Genomic DNA, 23,965 nt, shown 5'->3' with positions numbered 1-23,965 from the left:
ATAACTCAAAGAAAATGATGTGAGAGTTTATATTTCCTGAGATCTTATTGGTAGACTGCATTCATGGAAACTGCGTTGTGGGGCACGACGGTGAAGTCATTAAGAAGCTTACAGACGTTCTGGCAGATTAGGTTTTTCTCTTCTAATCCTGCAGATTACCAATGCACAAGCCTGCCGACTGGGAGTGTTTTGTTGAGCTGCACAGTTTCTTTACATTGATCATTTTTGGTCGCTGCCACATCAACTGGACTATGTAGACTAAGACGGACAAAAGCAGGCGTGAGAAGAGATCAAGGTGAAACAGAACTGCAGAAACTACAAATCTGCAGGCGAGATAAAGCTTATTCTAAAAACTGTAGAAGCAGGCAGGATTTAGGCATGCCTTCTGAGTTGGATTTAATGAAACACAACATGGATTTTTACATCATGGAGATATTCTTTTTGTTTTGACAGAGTGAAGGTGGCAGAAGTTGGTTTACAACAGAACCAGCACCAAAGTGGAACATTGGCTCGGACAAGGAGGATCATCTCTTTTGGAGGCTAATGCAGGTGGTGTCCATCGCTCTCTGCAAAAATGGAGACAGAGCCAAGTTGTGAAGAGCATGAACACCCTGTGGAGCCTACAGTGTCTGGGGTAAGAGAGGTTGTTTCCAAGCTTGCTGAAACAGAGAGCTGTGCAGGTGTGAGTAAAAGCGCTGAGGTAAAACAAACCTCTGATAGTGAGCAAAGTGGAGACACAGGATGCAAGGAGCGGAGGACACTGAAAAAAACAAACAGCTGGAAGATGGTGAGATTTCAAGATCCATCAACAGAGGATGATGTGTTGGAGAGAGACAGCTCAGCAGAGAGTCTCTTTCCAGAATATGTAATGACCGAGTGGACTTCCTCCACCTTTGAGGAGCTGTTTGTGGCAGAGGATTGGCTGGACATCGCAGGTGAGGATGCATCCTTGAACTGTGTAGAGACGCACTTAAGACTTGTTTTTAGTAGGTAAGCTTGCATAGTAACTAGTGCTTCTTATTTAATTTAATCTAACCTTTATATTTGATCTTGGATTAAAACAACAAAAGAAGTAAAATGCCCCAAATACTTGGCATGTTTGTGGCCGTTTCTGTGCATTTGTGCACAAACATACATCTTAACCCTGCTTCCTCCTGCATGACCTTCACTTATTTCTTCACGCAGAGGACCAGCTGTTGAGAAAGAAGGTGGTGGAGTTTGGGGCCCCGCACACCCTGAGCCCCACCTGGGGCCAAGCGGTCACTGTGAAGATGCAATGTGTCCTGGAGGACCGCACTGTGGTGGAGAAGGACTGCAAGCTGGTCTTTGTTATTGGAGAGGGAGATGTAAACCAGGTAAACCCCTCAATGTAGTTTATTGTGTTTACATGACTTCAATGATGACCAATAGAGACTGTTAAAATAGGAAAATAAGAGTCTGCTGGCTAATCCCTAATCTGAAGCGTTCTGGTTTCCGTTTGTAGACAGAGTAGTATTGACCAATCAGGTTCAAGCCAAAGAGGCAGAACGCAGTGGGCGTGTGCAATCATCGAACTCATCGGCGATCGTCTAATGGTTGTTTAGATTTTTAATTGTTAGCTTGAAAATTGGCTACATGTGAATCAATCCGGTCGTACAGGTCATGTCTCAACTCTAACTCCAGTCACTCATCCCAAATTGCTAATCGCACCGTAAACAACGAGCAGTGCACAGAAAAGGAAGTCTTGGCTGTAAATTACATCATCCATTAGTTTGTGGACTGCTGTTTTGAAGTATACCCTGTTTTATAATCTGTTTTACTCTTATTAGCACCATAATTCACTAAATAGACATGTTGTATTGGAGAAGACTTGAAAGTACTAAATAAGACAAACAAGTGGGAAGCACAACGGTGCTGCGTGCCAAATGCTAACGTCAGCATGCTAACATTGCAATGACAATGCTAACATCCTGATGGTAAGCAGGTGCAATGTTTACCATGTCCGTCTTAGCGTGGTAGCATGCTAACATTTGCTAATTAGTACAAAACTGTGCAGCTGATAGTAGAACTAGCAGGGCTAAAGGGCTGGTCCACATGCTTGAAACAATGTAATTAATCAAAGGACTTTGAAATGCATAAAACAAAGTTATGCTGAACTGTGTTTTGACACCTGTAGGCCCTGGAGGAGTGCGTCATGTCCATGCAGAAGGGTGAGATCACATTACTCCTGGCAGATTCACTGTATGCCTATGGACTTCTGGGAAGGTAAGGCTTTTCCAGTTATTGTGTGTTTAATGTGAACTATTGAATTGAGGAGCATGTTGAAGCAGAACAAGATTTGGTCAGTTATATGTTTCTGTATTCAAGTTGGTTTCTTGTACCTGTTGCTGTGGGGGCAGCCTGGTTATCCAGGGGTAGCGGGGTTAATGAACCATAAACAGGAGCAGATGGCTACCTCCAAACACCATTCACAGGCAGCCTATCAATGGCGTGCTTGTAACCTCACAACCTATGGGAGGACACCACTTATATTACGGCCAATGGCTCAGGTTTATGACCGTTACGCCATTAAAGAGCCAGTATAAACACAGAGGAGATTGGTGTCACTGAAGAAAACCCATTGTTTATACTTTAATGTTTACTTTAGATAACCTGAACACGTGAGAAGGGGACATTAATGTACAACAGTGATTTGATGAGATTGTGTATACTAACATATTCATGAAAATGTTCATATTTTGAGGTGGGATCACCGGAAAAAACGAAAATGCAAATGTATTAAATGCAATTTAATTGGTTCACTGGTTTATAATGTTGGAGCAAATTACTTTCTTTACTTGTCGCTGTTCAAATACTTTTTAAGCAGACAGTGATATTCTGTATGTTAAGCTCATTCATAAACAGCTGAATTGTGGCCAATAATTTAATTCTGAAAGTGATTATACATACTCCATAGCAGTGTTTGTGTGAGCCCCCACCCATTAGAATAAATTAAACATTATTAGATAGTTCCAACTTCGAGACATGTTTGCTCTGTGAGTGGACAGCACAACATGTTGTAAATGTGAAACACCAGGGGAAAATATAATAATAAAGAATCTGCTTGCATTGTATAGTACTTTTGAGCAGTTATATAAACACATCCATTCAGCTGCATTTAGGACATGCTGTACCATAAAAGAGTAGCTTTTCAGAAGAGTAATGCATAAAAACAAACATGCACCCATATTTATCACGTGGCTGTAAAAGCCTTAAAAGGGTGCAGGATTCAGAGCTAAATTCATAATTTGAATCCATTTTTACAGGCTGAAAGTAAAACACAGTCCATTTGAACATTGTTGACAACATAATGTGCAAATGTGCTGAAACATTGTGTTGTGAAAGTGTGCACTATACTGTTACAGACACCTGTGTGCTGTGTGTGAGGTCCTGTTTGTATGAAGGAGTTCTGTGAGGGTGATGATGGGTCGTGGGGTGTGCGAGGTGAGATCGAGGAGTCTCTTAGGTGTTGTCTAGACTCTCGCCCTCTGTTGTGTGTTAGAGAAGGAGGCAGAGAGAAAGACGGAGGCAACTGGAGGTTAGTTAATGATTGTTTTGATGCAGCTGATTAGGGTTGTGTGTTGTGGTGTCAAATTCAGCCGTACCAGAAGGTAGACAATCAGAGCTTCATGCCAACTCCTTAGACATGATTCAGTTACAGATGTTGCTGGTGGCTCTGAATGTAATTTTCACCGGTCACTGGAATTAAATGCATTTGTTAATGATTTCATATGGCGAGTGGGAAAATCTAAAACATACGTTACAATACAATATGTTACAAACTCAACTAAACTTCCAGATAAAAACAGGTCATCTGATAATAGAAAACCTTTTGGAAATAGACTTTTCTTTCTTTCTTGCCGATAGTTAGATGAGAAAATCAATACCACGTTAAAAAAACAAAATAAAAGCCTTCGAGCACATCTACTAAATAACATATTGTATCTTGTTTGTTTAGTCTTGTTAAATATTTTACAAGATTGAACAAACAAGATATACAATTGAAATGGTGTTTTATACATTATTATATACATAATATGTATGGAACACAATTCATTATTTTTAATATAGTTATCTGCAAACCTATTTATTTGCTCTGAGCAGCTAAAACAGTGTTTACACTTTGATTTTTGTGAAGATTTAACAGAGGTGCCCATAGCAGAATGTGTTACTATGGACAGAGTTAGTCTTGCTCTTTCCCCTTGTCTCCAGCCCTTTGTGTTAAGCTAAGTTGACAGGTTGCTGGCTGTAGGTTCATTTACCATAAAGACATGCGACAGGTATCGATTTTTCATCTAACTCATGGACAGAACGGGAATAAGTGTTTTTTTGTCACCTTCTCAATCATGGCATGCTGCCAGACCTGCTTGTTAAAGTTAATTTAAAACAAATATAATGAAACAAATATTTGAGCAAGTAAGATGACACGTATAAGTATCTCGAGCATAAACAGACATCATAGATTTGACAGCCACAGCATGTCTGTGCTGTCAAATCAGAGACAATGAGGGAAAATCTCATTAGCCTCTGTTTTTTCTGGCATAGTCATTGATTGAACTCTGTCAGTCGCCTGTAGCGAACAGTGCTGCTAAGAGCACTTCACAGTTATGTATCAGAACAGTGTGCAAAGCTGGTCAGTATGATTCAACACAGCTCAGTGGAGTGGTAGCTCAGTGTGCTGGAGCATTTACCTGATTGATTACAACAGAAAAGCTTGTCGGGACTCAATCGCCAGTAAGAATCTCTGACGAGTTTCCTATGACATTCAAGCCTATTAAAGTGGAGAGGTGGCGAAAGACATCAAGCTCGAATTTTAGAGGAACCGCAGCATACGTCAAAGCTATTCCCCAAATGAGGCATGCACAAGCTAATAGTAGAGAGCAGTGGTGGCTAACATCTTTTTATTTCTGGACAGGACCCACTCATAAACACTCATAAACCCTCCAAGTCGTCTGCCTCATCAGCTGTGCACTACCTCAAAGTCATCGACATTAAGTGTTAATGGCAGATGCTTTATAATAATCTTTTTCTAGCCGTATGTGAAACGCCACACAACACATTTGAAGACTTGAAATGGAGTGCTGTGACGTTCGCTTTGGCCGTCTGTAAGCAAACATAAACAGAGGCTTAAATCCCGCTGCTGGCAGCGAAGGTGTTGGTGTATTTAAACTCTTGGCACAAATGAGAACTACATCAGTGGCAAGGTGAACTGAAGTTAATTAGACCGCTGGGATGTGTCGTAGTTAAATTAATAGTTTCATCCAAGTTCAGATGTACAGTGTCAGCCAGTTAATCCTTCTACTGTTGCATTAATGTGTCACAATGAGATTGTGTAATATACAGTACATGAATAAAGTTTACCCAAAGGCTCCATTTAGTGTAAATCAACCACAACTGACGTGTTGGTAAATCAATACTAACACAAATGAAATAAAAGGTAAAGTAGAGTAAAAAAAAAACAAGTCTGTCACTATTGTACAATAAGACATCAACATATGTGAATTGGACAATTTCCCCCATAATTTGTTAGTAACATATACAGAAAGAACTGAATGGGACCCAACATTAAATTGTGGTGTATACCACATGGAATGAAACCGATAATGAATTACTGTGACTGTGAAACAAGCCCCCAGAAAGAGCTCCAGGCTTCCAAGCAAATTCTACCAAGTGAACAAATAGTAGAATTACAATTTCTGTCTCCGTCACATTGAAGCCAAAAATATTTTCCCCCATATAATTACATTGGGGAAAAAAACATTATCTTGGTACATCCGTGGTGTGAACCAACAGATTAAATCCACATCTGTGTTCGCCTCCCACTCTATCCGCCACCCCGTTTGTAAGTGTTGTGAACATCGTGTGAACAGATTGGGTTTGTATGATGTATTTACATTTGCTAACATAAGTTATTTACACAGACACCATATTTTGTATTACAAATATCAGTTGTCTATGGTGTTCAGAAATGTTGCAATATCTTGTGAGCGTGTCACTGAGAACGAGAAAGGTCTCAAACAAAGTCCATTTTCTCTTGATTTGTCTGTCTGGAAAATGCCATTACAGTGTCAGAATTTTCTGAGGATATGTGGCTTCTGACAAATGGGTCCAATATTTACTTTAGTGACTATGAGGTATATAGAATTTGTCATAATCATGTTCATTTTACCCTTCGGAGTTATTAGACTATTAAAGAAGCAGTGTGGTAGTAGCAAAACCCACGCAACATAAATACAAGAAACTAACTCTCAGGACATCGTCTCCTTTCTGAATTGTGAACCACAACATGCAAGTATAGAAGATAAACCACAGCATGTGAACCACAACATGCCAGTATAGAAGATAAACCACAGCATGTGAACCACAACATGCCAGTATAGAAGATAAACCACAGCATGTGAACCACAACATGCCAGTATAGAAGATAAACACATTCTAAACATACACAATTTAATAGAAAAGTAGAGACACTTTGGATACGCACCAGATGGCTATCATTGTCAGTTTCTGAACAAAACAAGCCCTGGTGTGGGAGGAGAGAGAGGAATCTCTCCCTCTCTTTGACCCAGGCGAGGTGGGACTGCTGGCTGTTAGAGGCTTGATTACACCAGGCTTACTGATCTGGCAGAACAGTGGCAGGTGGAGCAAGTTACGTGAAGCTATATAGTTCATGGGAAAGTACTGTAACAGTTCGATGATTGATGGTTATTGTATAATATTCATCATATGTTAGTAGGCAGTACAGTTTAATGTGATCTTGTGGCTATCATAGTGTGCAGGTAAATATTGTCTGATGTTGAAAATAATGTAGGTGTAAATACATCGAGATGTGTGCTTGATTTCGTGATTTGGTTTGGTTAATTGGCAATAAGATTAAATTGATAACATCCTGGACATATTTCCATTGTTGCTCACCAAATGTTTTTAGGACTAAGACTGTTGTCTGAAAATTAATGGTAAAAAATAGCATCCAAAAGCATTTGACCTTTTTCTTCGGTATTCAGGCAATGTGAAAAGTATCATCGACACCCAAAGTACATGTCAGCAGATGTGCACCATGTATGACGTTCACCACGGTCACCATCTTAGTCTAACATTTGCTACTAACCACAGAGTACAGCTGATGCTGATGGGAATGCCATTAGTTTTCCAGGTTTTGTAATAAATCTAGAGGAAATGTATTTTGTAGTGCCAAATGAAAAGCCATGGGATTGATACACTCAGTAGGATTAATCCTCTGGGGAACATGAATGTCTTTACAAACTGTAATGGGAATCTATCCAACGGTTGTTGAGATATATTAGTTACAACCAAAGAGTTGAGCAAACTCAAAAATGTTGTTTCAGGAAGCAGACAATGTACAAGATATTTGCACAATTGCAAGGTTAATAAAAATGAGCATGACAGCACACTAATTGTTTTTTCCAATCATTATATTGGACAATTTTTTCGTCTAGAGTCTAGACGAAAAAATTGTCCAATATAATCTAGACTCTAGACTATAATGCCGACGGGCAAATGGTGGATCAGGTCACAATTAATTTGATCTGCGGAACATTTAGCCAAAACTAATTGTTAAATACAACATATTACATTAGAATTTGTGTGCAAGCGTTAATTTTTTACACACTCAGTATTCAATACTTACCCTGAACTAATACATAACATGCATCGACTAGTGAAACGTCTTCTAGTGAATGTGCTCTAGGGGAATCTTCGTTGACACTCAAAGAAGTTGGCAAGTTGGCAAGTGTGGAAGTCTCTCTCCTCAGAGGCACACCCATATCCAGAGGGGAATGCAGTTGAAAAAGGCAACAGTGACATTTGTCAGGTCAGAAAGGCACGCAGCAAAGAGGCATTGTGAGTAAGTGTTAAGTTGCAAATGGGATCAAGTCGGATGATGATGAAGAATACTTATAGGCGTAGCCGGCATTGAAAAATGTGATAAATGCCACATTGATTTACTTGATAGAAGTTTGGACGTCATTATCGTGCATTCTTCTTATAAACCATTCTCTCCTCTTATCAAACAAAGTAACACGATAAAGCAAAGAACAGGTTTTTATTTCTTCTGCTTTTCATTACATGGATCACTCACCAGCAGACAGGTACAGTGACTCACTCGCCACAGAGTCTTACTGGTGTCTGTCATTTCTATGCACTCGAGCCTTCCTCCCCTGTCTCCAGATACGTAAGCATGTTGTCCACACATGAAATATGTGAGGCGGAGCTGGTCTCTGTGCTGGTGGTTGTGTGACTCACTCTGCATCGGCACCTGGGTCAAATGAAAAATGCGACCTTTGAGAACTGTGGAAAACACACTGGGGACTCTAAAGCAGTCTTCTCTACATTGCCGATTCCTCTCAGTGCAACGTTACAGTTTTGGAGTAACTTTTTGTCATCAATCCCAGATTCAAGCAACAACTTGTTGCATGGTCATGTGACCTAAACAAGTTTGACTGTAGCTCTTGGCCTCTGCGTGTCTCTTTCCCGACACAGCAGGCTGACAAGAAACCACACCCAGACCTCACGCTCCAGGAGCAGGCAGCCAGCAGCACGCTCCAGATCAAATCAGGTTATGGCTCTCATGGCTCTCCTGTTTGCCTAAACCACTGACACATTAGTTTGAAGCTTCATGTGTTGACCTAAAGCTTTAGAGAAATGTATGAATTAAATCTGATCTGAATACTCTTGGTTTTAAATTCTGAATAGTAGATTGTTGGGTTGTTTTGGCACCGCAGCATTATTTTGCCACTCAGACCCGTGTTTGAACTGTGCATGTCCCTCATCTAATCTGCCTGGATGTTTACCTTTTTCCTCTACTGCGAGCTTATCTTTCTCATCGACACAGCCTTGGTCCTATTATAGCACTGCCCTCAGTTAAATCTACTTCTGCTTTCTGTGGTCAGGGGGTATTTAGTGGGACAGTAAATCTCCTCAACTGAAATGAGCTTGTATTGAATTTAAGGTAGATAGTGTTTTTAGAGAAGATAAACATTTTACTGCTAAAGTGGTTTTTGCATTACATAACCACCACACTGGTTCGAGCTTTGCATGTGTGGTTGTTTTAATTTGACATTGCTTTTTGTTAAAACGTATCATTCATTTTTTTTGGTCTCCATTTTCTCACTCTTTGGATCATCTAATTATCTTTCATATCGCAGTCCTTGTCCTTTAGACATGATGTTTGTTTTTAAAAGAATTAAAACCCTCAATATTGTCAATATACCGCAGTTAAGATGTAACACAACGCTACATAAGGCAACAGATGGGAGCAAGCAGGACATCAGTCAGCGTAATAAAAAGAATAACAATAACAACAAAACATTTTCTCCGTCCCCCGTACACTGTTTCTTGTTCCCCTGCCAGACATGAGCATCACAAGACTCTTGCTGGCTTCCCAGCTGTGAAGCCAACACATATCCTTTCTTCAGATCTTTCATTTTAGTTGTAAACAAACAAAGTTACATTTACATTCAGTACGTGTGTTCTTGAGGCCAAGTGTTTCCTTCCTCCTAAAACAGTTGCAGAGACAATGTTTGAAGCTCTTTCCCCTTCTATGTTTACTAGCTAGCCCTCTTCCGCTTCACTCTCCCTCTTTGTTTCTCTACGCACACATTTGGTGTCCCCCCCCCTCAGGATGATTTGCACTCATTTAGTTTTTAGCCCCATCATCAAGCCTAATATTTTGGTTTATGACCAAATACTTGCAAAACTAATGACATTTCTATATCAGCATCAGCTGTACTTTGTGTTTAGTGCTACTTAGCAAAGGTTAGCAGCCTAACACTTTAACCCAAGTAGGTGATCTGGGTAAACATTTCTCTTGCTTGGCAGAAGAATGTCAGCACTGCATTGTGATCGTGTTATGTTAGCATGCTGATTTTAGCACGTTGCTCAAAGTAGTGCTGTGTCTAAGTACAGCTGCTGCATGGCTGTAGACCATAATTTTGCTTTTTTATGTTACATTCAAAACTATTTTCATAGATGTTCACGTACAGGTCTAAAGTTTTACCAAAAGTGGGCCTTGAGGCCAATGTGTATACTTATTGCGTCACACCCCTCTGTGCAACAACAACAACAACAGCTACAGTCAGACACGTTTTCCTTCAGCATGTTGTACAAGTTAGTTTGTTTCAATCAAAGAGCGGCCTTGACTCTGCTGTTTTGGCTTTGTATTCATAGCTGCTTTCAATCCCCCTCGTCACTGCTCAAAAAACAGAAGCTGCGTCTGGCAATCTTTGACTTCCATGACCACCCAGTCCCACTCGTCATTTGTGGCTCCACAACGTCACTTCTTATTATGATTTTATCATTTTAGATACACATTTCAAACTACAAATGAATGCAACGTTCTGTAACAGGAGCTTAGGCAGACTGTCTGAGCAACTTGTGAACCCACTTTATATATTTTTCCAGTGAAATTGGAGCAGATGGGATCCTAGAGTGGGAAGACAGTGATGCACTGTGAACACACATGCAGTTTAAAAAAGGCTGTATTGATGCTAAATGTATCATGTAATATGGCAGAAGTAGTGACAACATCTGAGGAAATAAGCGTATGTGTCTGTACAGCAGTGTGACAAGTGGCACTGTGTGTGTGTGTGTGTGTGTGTGTGTGTGTGTGTGTGTGTGTGAGTGCACACACACGTGTGCGTGCATGTGTTTGTGTTAGGGTGATGAAGAGGTACCGTCAGTGGGGACGTGGAATGTGAGTCATCTCGCAAAGACGTCACTGCTCTGTCATCAGTCGTCTGCAGCAGTCTAGCAGACACACACACACGCACACACACACATACACACTCACACACACATGCACACTCACACACATATACACACACACACTCACACATACACACACACATACACACTCACACACACATACACATACGCACTCACACACACATGCACACTCACACACATACACACTCACACACACATACACGTACACACTCACACACACATGCACACTCACACACATATACACACTCACACACATATACACACACACATACACATACACACTCACACACACACATATATACACACACACACAATTGGCTTTCAAAATATTCCTCTCAAAGTTAATGGCTGGCAGACTCCCACTGACGTCCTCGCTGCAAAATAAAATGAGATGTGCAGCGATCAAGCTGAAGTGATTTACTAAGTATATTCCATTATATTCCCCATGCGACCTTTTCAGTGTCGCATGGGGGTCGGGAACAGTGCCCATGCACTGGCAGACCGGGGTGGTGGTTCCCATCTTCAAGAAGGGGGACCGGAGAGTGTGCTCGAACTATCGTGGTATCACACTGCTCAGCCTCCCGGGAAAATCTTATGCCAGGGTGCTGGAGAGGAGGCTCCGACCGCTTGTCGAACCTCAGATTCAAGACGAACAGTGCGGATTCCGTCCCGGTCGTGGAACAGTGGACCAGCTCTTTACCCTCGCAAGATTACTGGAGGGGTCCTGGGAGTTTGTGTTTGTCTCCTCGGTAGTAAGTCAGACACGTTCCCGGTGGGTGTTGGCCTCCGCCAGGGCTGCCCTTTATCACCGGTCCTGTTCGTGACCTCCATGGACAGGATATCTAGGCGCAGCCAGGGGGCGGAGAGGATCCGGTTCGGGAGTCTCGGGATCGCCTCTCTGCTGTTCGCGGATGATGTGGTCCTGTTTGCCTCCTCGGACCGTGACCTCCAGCATTCACTGGGGCGTTTTGCAGCCGAGTGCGAAGCGGCAGGGATGAGAGTTAGCACCTCCAAATCTGAGGCCATGGTGCTCTGCCGGAAACCGGCGGATTGCTCCCTCCAGGTGGGGGCAAACTGCCTACCCCAAGCGAAGGAGTTCAAGTATCTCGGGGTCTTGTTCACGAGTGAGGGTAAGGTGGAGCGGGAGATCGACAGGCGGATCGGTGCGGCTGCAGCAGTAAAACAGGCGCTGTACCGGTCTGTCTTGGTGAAGAGGGAGCTGAGCCGGAAGGCAAAGCTCTCCATTTACTGGTCGGTCTACGTTCCAACCCTCACCTATGGTCACGAACTCTGGGTCGTGACCGAAAGAACAAGATCTCGGATACAAGCGGCCGAAATGAGCTTCCTCCGTAGGGTGGCCGGGCTCAGCCTTAGAGATAGGGTAAGGAGCTCGGACATCAGGGGGGAGCTTGGAGTCGAGTCGCTGCTCCTTCGTGTCGAAAGGATTCAGCTGAGGTGGTTCGGGCATCTAGTCAGGATGCCTCGTGGACGCCTCCCATTAGAGGTTTTCCGGGCACGTCCAACTGGTAGGAGGCCCCGGGGAAGACCGAGGACACGCTGGAGGGATTATATCTCCCGGCTGGCCTTGGAATGCCTCGGGATCCCCCGGAATGAGCTGGAAAGTGTTGCGGGTGAGAGGGAAGCCTGGGTCGGCCTGCTGAACCTGCTGCCACCGCGACCCGACCCCGGATAAGCGGGTGATAATGGATAATAATGGATGGATGGATTCCATTATAAATGGAACAATCCCAGTTGTTTGATAGCACAATGTGATTATGTGCACTGTGGTTATGTTTCATATTGTTATTCCAGATGGAGTGAAGGACAATACAAGTAAGCTCATGGATAGCAAAAGACAACGTTATCTGTGCAAGAAAAGAAATCGTTTTGCAAATAAAATTCGAGCAAAAGTGGACTGACATTTCTTGTAAGTGGGCCGTTTGTTTTTGCTTTCAAAGCTCTCAGTAATGAGAGTGACCTATGCCATTGCTACTGACTCTGGTCAAGTAAAATCAAGCCTGTTCTTAAGACATGTGGCTCTTTGAGAAGATTGATGCTCCAGGTCTCACAGAGAGGGACTAAAGGATTGTGCTAATGGCCGTGCTACATTTTCTTTACTCGGCCTGCAGACGCCGGCTGTACCTCCGTGACATTCTGACTAATAAGTCAGGAGTTCAGTGGGCTGCTATTGATTCACAGGCTGAACAAGGAGGTAAAGCCGGCTGCTGCTGAAAGGAAGCTGGATCTTTATTGGTTAGATAACAAACACACACAGAGGCAGTCCTATTTCTCGTGGACAGCGATATGACCGGAGGGTGACAGTGAATGATAATGATGGTGTTTTTGTTTGACGTACACAACGTCAGAAAGTCAACATGTGCACATAATGTATGTGCTTGTAAATTACTCCTCAGATATGTCCAAGATTAAAGGCATGAAGGCCAGGTGTGTCTGTACAGGCGCAAATGCTGCTTTAAAGTTACATCTCATTAAATCATCAGTCAGGGAGGCGCTGTCCGTTTGGTGTGTGCTCAATTTGCAAAACAATATCAGAGACACAGTGACATTTTCTCAGTGGGAGTTATCTGGTTTCGGCACATGCACGTGTGACAGCTTGGTCTTAGAAGGGAAATTAATTTCTGATCAATATCGCTTTATGACATTTATTCCTCGACCTGAATGTCATAAACAAAGCAATGAGGATCTCGTGATCACAAACGTTAATCTTCAAAACTCTGGAACCTCAGAGGCAGGCGAACAGCAACCATGTAGGATGATAATGAAGGCATGTTTTATGACAAAATAAAATTTCTCTAGAAAAAAAGGCATTTTTGATCTGAGTGCAAATTAAATTGCTCATCTAAAGAGAACGCACAAAATAACGTCCAGGGATTCATCTGCTGAAGTAGACAGACATTTTATGTGAAGTATATGTAATGGAGGACTTTCATCTTTCAGAGAGCAGGATTTTTGGCTCCTCGCTCTGAATTTGTAGGAACGTAAAGCTTTGAAGTTCACAAGTGAAACCTAAAACTGGCAGAGATTCGGTTTATGTAATCAGTAGACATAACGTCTGTGCAGAGGAAGATCCGAGCTGTCATGGCCGTTCCCTACAGCTTCACATTTACTGCGCTAAGAATCCACTCAAACTAAACCTCACCCGGCTGCATGAGAAATGGCCACTTGTGCACACCTCGGAGGCATCTGCTTGTTCGTATTGATTGATTATGGATTTACAGTCAATCTCAGGATAAGATACCTGCCACAGATAACAGTGAGGATGGTATTCTAGATAATGACCTCAGGTGATGTGTTTCTGTGTAAGACAGATTGCTCTCATCAAACATAATACAGACCAAAAGCTTTGATCTTTTGTTTTTTGAGGAATTATTCATCTTGATTCTGCCACAGATCAGAGCCCAACCCTGTGAGAGATTTCAGATCATTGCATAAGGTAGAAACGAAACTTGTCCTGCTCACCGGTGAGTCAAGCCTTGAATCGTTAACTTATTCACTGCAGTGAGGTGGAGCTCGCAGTTGATATCAGTCTAATTAAATTGATAAATTTGCTCTTAGATTTTAATTTGATTTGAGACAAGACTTGAATAAATGATAAATACAAATTTGATATGATGGATACACATTTGTATCATTCATCGCACTGAAGACCTAGATTTTGAGTTGGTGGAGACCAAACCTGAGCTAAAATCTCATCTGTTTTTTTAACACAGGGTGTGTTCTGAACGCAGAGCACTATGTATGCAATTGTAATAACTTGACACTGAACCAAAAGTGAAACTTATCTATGCTCTCTTCAGAGCCACACAACCAGTATAAGTTTCACTTTAACTTCAGTTTCATGTCAGAAAATATTTTAAATATAGCGTACACGTGAACTGATATTGATTTTTTTAAGCTGCCCTTCCACAGTAGTGCATTACTTTGCTCTTGTGCTGGTACTCCTGTCTGTTTATCCAAATGCCATCTATGGTAGGTACCACACTGACTATGGACAAGTACCACATACAACTCCACTTCAAAACACACAAACTGTCCCTTTAATGGTGTTCTCACATGTTTTCTGTACTCACACCTTCATGTTTCAAATAGTCCCATTTACACACGGGTACTGGCTTTTACCCTGCCTACCGCAGATAACTATTGAAGGTTAAAGCTGGTTAAATAAAGTCGTGTGACCAGTCTCTCTGAAATGGACTGGAAACTGCACATCCCTGCTATTTAAACAGCCACTACCCTGCAGGTAGGCCAGGGCTGAGATTGGATTCATTTTAACAGGCTAAGGAAACCTGCTGTAGATTATATGGGGACTTTTGAGGAGCTCAGCAGCCAGGATGTAGGCAGGAGCTGCCCTTGATCCCTGCGAGCACAGTTTCATTGGCTCATTGCCGGAGGAGGAAATAAAGACAAAAAGGACGGCAGAGCACATGCAGCAGGCAGCAGCTGAAAGGTCCTTACACTGTTAGTTTTTAGATCTTCCACTGTTCAAGGCTGTTTTGCTGCAAATTAACTGGAATGACAGCAAGCAAGAAAAAACAGCTGTGACGTCTCATCAATGCCTGGATTAAAGCTAAGCTCCTTTGCACGACTGCATTGGTCCTGTGTGTCCATCCAAGAGTCAAAACGGACACTGAACACTGAACGTCAGCAGCAGACCTGTTTTCGCTGCTGTAAAAAAAAATAAACAACCTCATAAATCCTCTTGGATTTAGTATTATCACAAGCTGCACACCACATTTATCACAGTATATTAATGCACTATCTGAGGTTGTAACCATAGAAACCAGTTTAAGGTGCATCACTGGCCTTTCCATCTTTTGAAAGCGTGACGTCAAAGTGACCACCGTTTTCCCTCTGTGGGAGTTTTTCCTTTATTCAGAGCGACGAGGGGCATGCTTGACAGACAACAGGGTGAGTCATCGGCACCATCATACACCTTGGTGAGGAAGTTTGCTTAGCCACAACACATGGATCAAATTCATCTGTAATGAATGCACATCTTCCCATGACACAGGACGGAAAAGCTTCTTGTCCTTATCACCACATTCATACAAACGAGGGAAGATGAGGGAAACATTCCTCTTTTAATGGGAACTGTTCAGTCAGTGATAATGCAAAAAATAAAACCACGTCACACAAACGACAATATAAGCACGGTGGGCCTTGTAAATGTTGATTAAACATTTGTTTAAGCTCTGTAGTTTGTTAAGGAAAGTTGTGGAAGTAGGTCACAGTGAAATGTTTAAGAAAATACCTCTGACGATATGAGTTTTGAGGGTGTATATAAAACAATGTTGTATTTTATATTACCGTATTATATTATAATGTTTATTATCTGTTTTTAGACCTCTTTCACATTTTTCCAGCAGTATAAAATAGGTTGTCTGGTGCTCATTGACGACGACTTCTCACAATTGAAAAAACAACAAAGTAAATCGCAGGTTTGGGGGCAGGATTAAAAAATGGTGACTTTATCTTCCTGTGCCATAGCCAGATCAATAGAGACTAAAAATATCCACAGAAATTGTCACAAATGTGAATGAGATCCACAAGTTGACTTTGAGAAATAACAGATACTCAGATGCAGACAGCAAATGTCTCGTATGTTCAGCCCTCAGGCTTCGTCCTCCTGCTGAAGGCTCAACAACTCTGTGTCTCTTCTCACTGACCTTTTCTGTGGTTTGGGTCACGAGACAACTATGACGGTAATTTGGTTGGAAATAGAGGAAGAATTACCCCAGTGCTGACATTGTATATAAACAGAAATAGAATCCATACTGTTTCTGTATATTGTAAACAGTAATGCAGTTTTATATAGATATATATATTTATAAATCAATAAATATATTTTAATATATATATTAATATAAATAAATACATATATTTTAATATATATATATTAATATATATATACATATATATAAATATATATATTTATATATATATTTGATGCATAAATTAAATGCATCGGTGATGCATCAAGCCATCTTCACGTAATGTTGTGTTTTAGGTGAATGAGTCACTTTAGGAGCAGCAGAGAGAGGGTGGTTCTGCAGCTCAGTGTTAGGGACCTGGACCTGGGCTTTAGTTGCAGGTTCAGGTTTCACTGGGATCTTGTGGAGGTATCTCACCCTGCTGACCAGCCTCTGCTTCCTGTTTGCACTAATAAGGCCCTGGGGGCTCATTGGCTGAGCTCAGCGCAGCAGCACACTGGTGTGGCGCTAATCACCAATGACCCACATGACACTGTAAACCTCATAGATCTGTCAGCGCACTGCGATCTCAGATTGCTTTCGACAGCTTGCCAGTCATGCCCATTTTGTTTAAAGCTCGTGAAGGACGCTCAACTCTCAGTGATTCACATTATTTCTGACATACATCTTAACTCAGTGCTCTGTATACTGTGGTGGTATTCTGCTTACTGCCTGTGCATTAGCCACTGAGCTTAATGAAATAATGCTGCAAAGGTCACCTGTTGAATCCTGCATGTGAAGAATTGTCAAGCAATGAACTGTGTGTGTGTGTGTGACGTGTGTTACCTTTGCAGGATAACACATCATTTGGGATTCATGAAGTTTTGATGTGACACATTAGGTTTGAGCAGTTAGCACCGAAGCAGCTGCGCCTGCATCGATTAATAAGAAATGACTCATCACTTCTCATCTAATGTGTCCTGATCTGTGTGAGTCATGAGCAATGAAGTGGGTGTTTCCTCTGTATGAAAAAAGAAAAGTCATTATCTAATGATGATAACGAGTAAGAGGTTTTGCTGCTGAGTTACAAAACAACAAACCAAGCACTGTCACGATTTTAGACAGAGAATATGAAACTGTATTTGGGAACTGACATACTAGAGAGACAGGTTTCTCATTCCATTGCATCTGCTCTGGTTAAGACATCAAGCTCAGTATGAATGTGTTTCAAAGCACAGACATTTATTGTGCATTATTCATAAACTTTAAAAAGAAGTGGGGTTAGAGGTGAATTCTCAGAAGTCCATTTAATCTGCTGCCAGGCGCTATCAGTAGGCAGGCCGCTGTGTGTGTGTGATTATTATACGCTGTTACTTAACACGCAGCCCTCAGAATATTGTGTAATATTTTCAGATAAGGGGAGGTAAAAAAGCATGCAAGGACAACAAATAGCTACAGTATGTCCATGTGCTGTACAGGCTGTGCAGTGCATCATTTGGTGATGGTGTCACATTCTTTGCACGCCAGCAAAACGCACAACATTAGCAGGCTAATCGGCAGATGTGCAGCATGAGGCCCGTTTTAGAAATACCAACCATACCTGGTGCGACCAAAGCCACGTGCTGTATGTTCTTTATAAATGGATCAACTGTCTTCTTCTCTGCTGCTCTTGAACGCCTGTTACACAACTCGTCTCTGAATCTTAGTAAACACGCACCGATGTGCAAAAACAAGTCGGCAGGACTAAACGCTACCGTCAAAGATGGTTCTGACCGGCTTCTAAAAAACCTGCGTCTACTTATTGACGGCCCTAAATGCGAGCGTCTCTGAACACTACTTCCTCCGGTCCTGAACGCAGGGATCCGGCTCAGGTTTCTGAGGCCTCGGCTCTGCTGCTGGTTTCACACTCCTGTGACAGTGGACAACGTCTCCAGAGAGGAGAGGAGAGGAGAAAGGGTAATCTGATCCCACAGTCTCACAGTAACTGGGGATACAACTAATTATGTTAGTCAGACATAAATTGTTTCATTGACACAACCGGTATGAATAATTCATGACCTGACACAACTCCATGTACTATCACACTCACACAGTCAGTGGGTGGGGTCCGCAGCAGGCTGAACTTCCTTTTGGATGATTCTTGTTGAGTTCATTAAACTGACAGGATCCAATTGGATTCAGCTTTTTATAGTTAAGATTGTAATTTTTTATTCCACTGAACAATTGTTTTTCTCTGTGTTACATCAATAATGTAGGCCACTTATAAATCTGCAAAAATATACACAAGCTGTCATTTAATTAATTCTCTCTCTCTTTCTCTCACAGGCAGGCAGGCACACACACACACACACACACACACACACACACACACACACACACACACACCTTTAGAACCAGAGCCTTCACAGAGTAACTGATAATGGGCCATTGTGTGCCATGTGGTCACAGGAGCCAGATGATTGAAAACCAAATTAACTTTCCTTCTGAGTGACTCTCGAGTAAGCTGAAGCCGTCGCCGGCTCACAGGTTCATACCGATTTCAAATTCGTGTCTGCTTTAAATGAGCAGGAGTCACTCAGACGTCTTTTAAAGGTGTTGATTTTAAGGTGTGAGTGAGCTGTTGGATACAGTGAAATGTAATGGACACAGTGAGCAACAAAAAAAACACTGTACTGACAGTTGTCACTGTATTCTTAGTTATTGATAAAACCACAGCAGATGCATCTATATGGCCACCATTAAACACAGTACTGTATGATGAACACAATTATCAAATGTTATGCACAAGTTACAAATTCAGGAATTTCTTCTGTAGGATGTTGAGCAGCTTGTTTCTGCGTTTCTGGCAGCGATCAGATTGATTTCTTGATTGATTTTAAATTATCTTTGAAGATCTCAATTATTTTTACCTTTTGCCCTGTGTGGTATTGATGATGTGTTGTTGTTGTTTTGTCTTTGTTTACATGCAGGGAGCCTGATATTCCAGCCTGGGCTCCTTTACTCTACCAGCTCCAACTGCTGGACGTCAGAGAGAAACCGGACCCGTTAACTCTGCCCATCGCAGACTGCATCCGCATCGGCAACCAGAAACGAGAGCGAGGAAACTTTCATTTCCAGAGGGAAGAATACAGCATGGCTGTCAGAGCCTATTCTATGGCTCTGGATGTGCTAACCACACGCAGAGGTAACCCATCGTCAAAACCTGAATTTATTCATAGAACATATTTCCATACTGTTGTCTGTACCAGCAATCTGTTGTAGTCACAGATATGAGCATTATCTTCACAGAAAAAGGTGAAAATGGAATTAGAAAACAGAAAAAAATGAACACACGCATTAGAAATGTACAAACGCAGGATTTGAAAGGGACCTTAAACACAAAATCTCTACATCGACCTGAGCCCATAATGACATAACAGTTTAGTGCTCTCCTGCAGTCTGCCAACACACTAATCAGACTGTCACCATGCAGAGCCACATCTATCTGAGCCCGGTGCCACCATACATGTTTTTGCTTAATTCTTTTGTATAATCAAAGCTAATCAACGTTCATATTATTTCCACCCCTTAATCGTTCTAATCATTAACGAGGCAGGGAGGGCCCGAGAGAGAAATGTGACTGAACAATGAGGAGAAAAACATGGATTGCTTCATAATGCATTAATGATAGTGGACCAGAGAGTAAACTCACTGTGGCTCTGAAGAGAGGAGTTGATCAGGGCATCGAAATCACGTGATTAGTGGATGAGAAGATCTCCAGAAAAAGAATAACAACAATAATAAAGCAGAAGTGTTCTAACTTAGTTATAATTTATTAAAATCTACTTAGCACTGTATACTAATCGAGTTATAAGCAACCATGAATATCTTGCTTTGTAAAAAATAACAACCATATTACAGTATAAAACATAATGACTAATGACTGTCAAGTATCATAATATTTGATCTTTTTTTTGCAAGGATCAGAATGAATAATAATTTCCGTAGCTGTTTTACATTATAATAATTTAATAATTTATTTATAAGTGAAAAATATCATTACATCTATGCAAGAAACAACACACACAATGTTGTAAAACTAATTTAATAGGTTATGACAAAAAAACAACCTCTCAAGACAAAACATATTGTCTCGAAATATAGATAATACATGAAACTGAAGCTGTCTATAACAGGTATTTATTTGAGTCAATATAGTGTTTGGAGTGAGTTTTTAGGGGAAACATTACATTAGTGAAATGTAAATGTACATCCACCAGAACTCAGTTTATTGTGTTATGGTCCTTCATTTTGCTTAGAGCAAATACTGACCATTTGTGGTAACTTATAATCACATTGTAAGTTACCATCAATTATGAAGAATTACACCCAACCTTATCATTATAAAATATATGTGTTATGATTATTGTTATAAAGCATTATTCATATTAATGAGTTCATGAAACACAACATAGACATACTTTGTATGTTGCTCTGTATCTGCTGGATGTTTACATAACTAACAAATCCACCTGAAAAAGCATGTTGATCCACACAGATGTAGTCCCAGAGCTGCCTACTGTCACTACTGTATTAAGCTCTGGTCTAATGATGAAACCATACAGCTGTAACCTCAGGGACAGTGATACAATATCCATCTGAATAAAATAACTGACCGTTCACTATACTTATGATGACACCCAATGGGAGTTTCTCTTTGAAATATTTTCCATATTCTATAAGACTTCAGAATAAATCCTTTCCAAGATTAGATAACTAATCTCCGTCGAGGTGTTTTTGTGTCACCAATTAAGAGATTCACACGAGATGTCCACAGCAGAGCAGATGTCAGAGGTTGTGTGTCTCTGTCTTTGCACAGATGGTGGCGACTGTGGTGTGAAGGCTGAGGAGGAGGAGGAGGTGCGGGACTACAGGGTGAAGTGTTTGAACAACCTGGCCGCCGCCCAGCTCAAACTGGAGCGGTACGACGAGGCGCTGCACACCAGCCGGGACGTTCTGACCCTCGAGCCAAACAACGTCAAGTCCCTTTTCAGGATGGGAAAGGTGAGGGCCACATGCTGTCGTGTTATTACTGAGAGACAACGTCGCTGCATCTCATTTCATCTTTATCAAGCCGTACATGAGTTCCTGGAAGAAAGGGGAATTTGGTTAATATGGGATTACATTTTTTTATTATTTATTTTGTTATAGTTGCTGTATTATTGCTATCTGTTCTCTGTTTGTTTTGATTCACGGGTCCACCAGATCTCCTCACACTGACCAGTTTTCTATTCTCCTCCAGCTCCAGTCAGATATGGGTGAATACAAAGAGGCAATGGAGGTGCTAAAAAGGGCCTTGAAACTGGAGCCGTCCACCAAGGTGAGATTATGTGGATAAACTGGTCAATCCCCCCCCCTCCCCCCCCTTTTTACAAATCTACCTGTGAACTGTGAACTCCACCCATCCCCCACAGAGGAAAGGTCATTAGAAAAACATGTTGCCATTATTACAGCCAACAAATGTACCAATCAGCACAAATGAATGGTGGCCAATTACAAAGTAAACATTCTAATATATATATAACCAACCAGCATCTGACAATATACTGAATTTATCCGTATATGTATCATAAAATAGATTTGACATTGCTGCTTATGGCTCTGTAAGCGTCAGCAGCAACGACGATGCTTAAATGTTTATGAGGCCGATGGGAATTTCACTCGTTTGGCAGGTAATTGTTCTGAAACTACTTGAAATTTATGTTTTGAGTGATGATGACTAGATGAAAAGTTAGGGGATGACCAAAGATAATGCAAAATATTCCTTTATGCACCAACTTATGTCAGTAAAGAAATTGTATATAGTCTGTAATTAATATAAAATATATTCAGAGAATGCAAAAAAAATATTTTTCATTCAACAACTGTTGAAAATCATAACACAAAAGAAATCAATTTAACTTACAGCCTCATTGAGTTCACAATATTTCACAAAAGTTCATAGAATTTAAAAAGAAAGTTGTGAACTACTTCTGTTGCCTTTGTCTAATATGCCAAACTGCACATCTGGCAGTATACAGATGTGACCACACTGCTCAGTTACGCTTGCAGCTACAACAGACTCCACTACTACTTGAAAAATGAACAATAATCTTGTTTATGAACATTATTTTGCAGCCCTGGTTTGATGTGGATTCAGTTTATGAAGTGTGAGAAGTACATTTCAATTGGCTGTTAACAGTTTGCCAGCGTGACAATGACCCGATCTGAAGAGAACACTGCGCCATCACAAATATGTCTGCTCCCGTTTAGACGAAACACAAGTATCGGCTGTTTTGGTAATCATACTCTTCTCAATGCTGGCTCAGATACTTGTGAGAAAACTGATTTAGCCTGTTTTGTTCTGCAATCTGTTAAATTATCACCAAAAAAATGAAGCGTAAACAAGAATTCTCTTTTTTCATTTTATCACAATTTTTCTCTAATTTACGAAAATACTTTAAACTGCATTCCAAATGTCCATGCAAATGACTTAAAGTGAATTTTAAAAGCGTAACTAAAAATGATGTGAGGTCTACTTTGTAAGGCATCATGTTTCAGATCTCTGCTCACACCTGGTGGACATTTTCAAAACTGCAACTTTTTGCTCAAGATAAAAATAGTTCATGTCTCCTTTACAAGATCAAGCGAAAGCAGCTTTTTCACAGCTTGTTAAGATGTTGCATTTGTTTTCAGGCGATCCACGTGGAGTTATCTAAACTCGTCAAAAGGCAATCAGGAGGCGAAGATATTCAGGAATGGAAAGCTAAACCAGCGGACATGCTTGGAGAGAATATCGCACCTTTTCTGATTCCTTCGAAGAAGAAATCATCTGTAAGAACAAAAATATCTCTGTTGCTTTATTCTGATAACCAACCGACTGGATATCGACTGACCGTTGTCTTCTGTTTTAGGGAATTTCCTGGAAGTTTATACTTGGAGCGCTGGTTGTGGCCTTGAGCAGCTTAGTGACGTCAATGATCCTGACGGCAAGAAACTGAAGTCCTCTGCAGGAAGCGCTTTGAAAAATCCTCCTCCTCCTGTGCAGAGTTTGGTCTCAAGTCCTCTTAATTAATTTGTAATGAGGTTTCTACTGTGAAGACATGAGAAGGTATGCAACACAGCAGCCTGAAGTTGTATTTATGGTAGAAAAAAAGTTTCACCGAAAAGGTGTACAGTATTTATGAAAATTAGGATAGTACAGCATCAAGTAAATACCAGAAGAAATCTCATTTTTCCAGATGTGTTTTATTTGGAAAAGGGCTAAAAAAATAAATTAAAAAGGTTCCTGGAACCAAAAGAAGTTTGGTTACGTAAAGAACGCAATCAAACTGCAAAAAGTAAACAAATAACACTTTCAACATTACAATTATATATTTGATCAGTGCTCCATTAATTGAAAGCTTTGAAACTGTGATGTATTATTAAATTACACTGATACACTGATGCTTAATAAAAATGTTTTAAAAATAAAT

At 41.0% G+C, this 23,965-nt stretch overlaps 1 protein-coding gene across 3 annotated transcripts; it reads left to right on the top strand.

Moving 5' to 3' along the window:
• The first annotated feature begins 459 nt into the window (after positions 1–459).
• fkbp16 (FKBP prolyl isomerase 16) lies at positions 460–23,931 on the top strand. 3 transcript variants are annotated; one of them, XM_034534454.1, is made up of 8 exons: positions 460–634; positions 1,186–1,355; positions 2,156–2,244; positions 19,442–19,656; positions 21,331–21,515; positions 21,754–21,831; positions 23,187–23,324; positions 23,405–23,931. In XM_034534454.1, the coding sequence occupies exons 2-8, from the start codon at positions 1,272–1,274 to the stop codon at positions 23,489–23,491; spliced, it is 876 nt and encodes a 291-aa protein (XP_034390345.1). In that variant the 5' UTR covers positions 460–634; positions 1,186–1,271; the 3' UTR covers positions 23,492–23,931. The 3 variants fall into 3 exon arrangements, with proteins under 3 accessions (XP_034390345.1, XP_034390346.1, XP_034390343.1); XM_034534452.1 differs by lacking the exon at positions 460–634 and having other exon boundaries at positions 818–1,355; XM_034534455.1 differs by lacking the exons at positions 21,331–21,515; positions 21,754–21,831; positions 23,187–23,324; positions 23,405–23,931 and adding an exon at positions 18,331–18,428 and having other exon boundaries at positions 460–935; positions 19,442–19,639.
• The last annotated feature ends 34 nt before the right edge of the window (positions 23,932–23,965 follow it).

The sequence above is a fragment of the Cyclopterus lumpus genome, chromosome 6, assembly GCF_009769545.1.
Source record: "Cyclopterus lumpus isolate fCycLum1 chromosome 6, fCycLum1.pri, whole genome shotgun sequence".
Classification (NCBI taxonomy): Eukaryota; Metazoa; Chordata; class Actinopteri; order Perciformes; family Cyclopteridae; genus Cyclopterus; species Cyclopterus lumpus.
The sequence above is the reverse complement of the archived record's forward strand: the minus strand, read 5'-3'. Positions and strand labels throughout refer to the sequence as shown.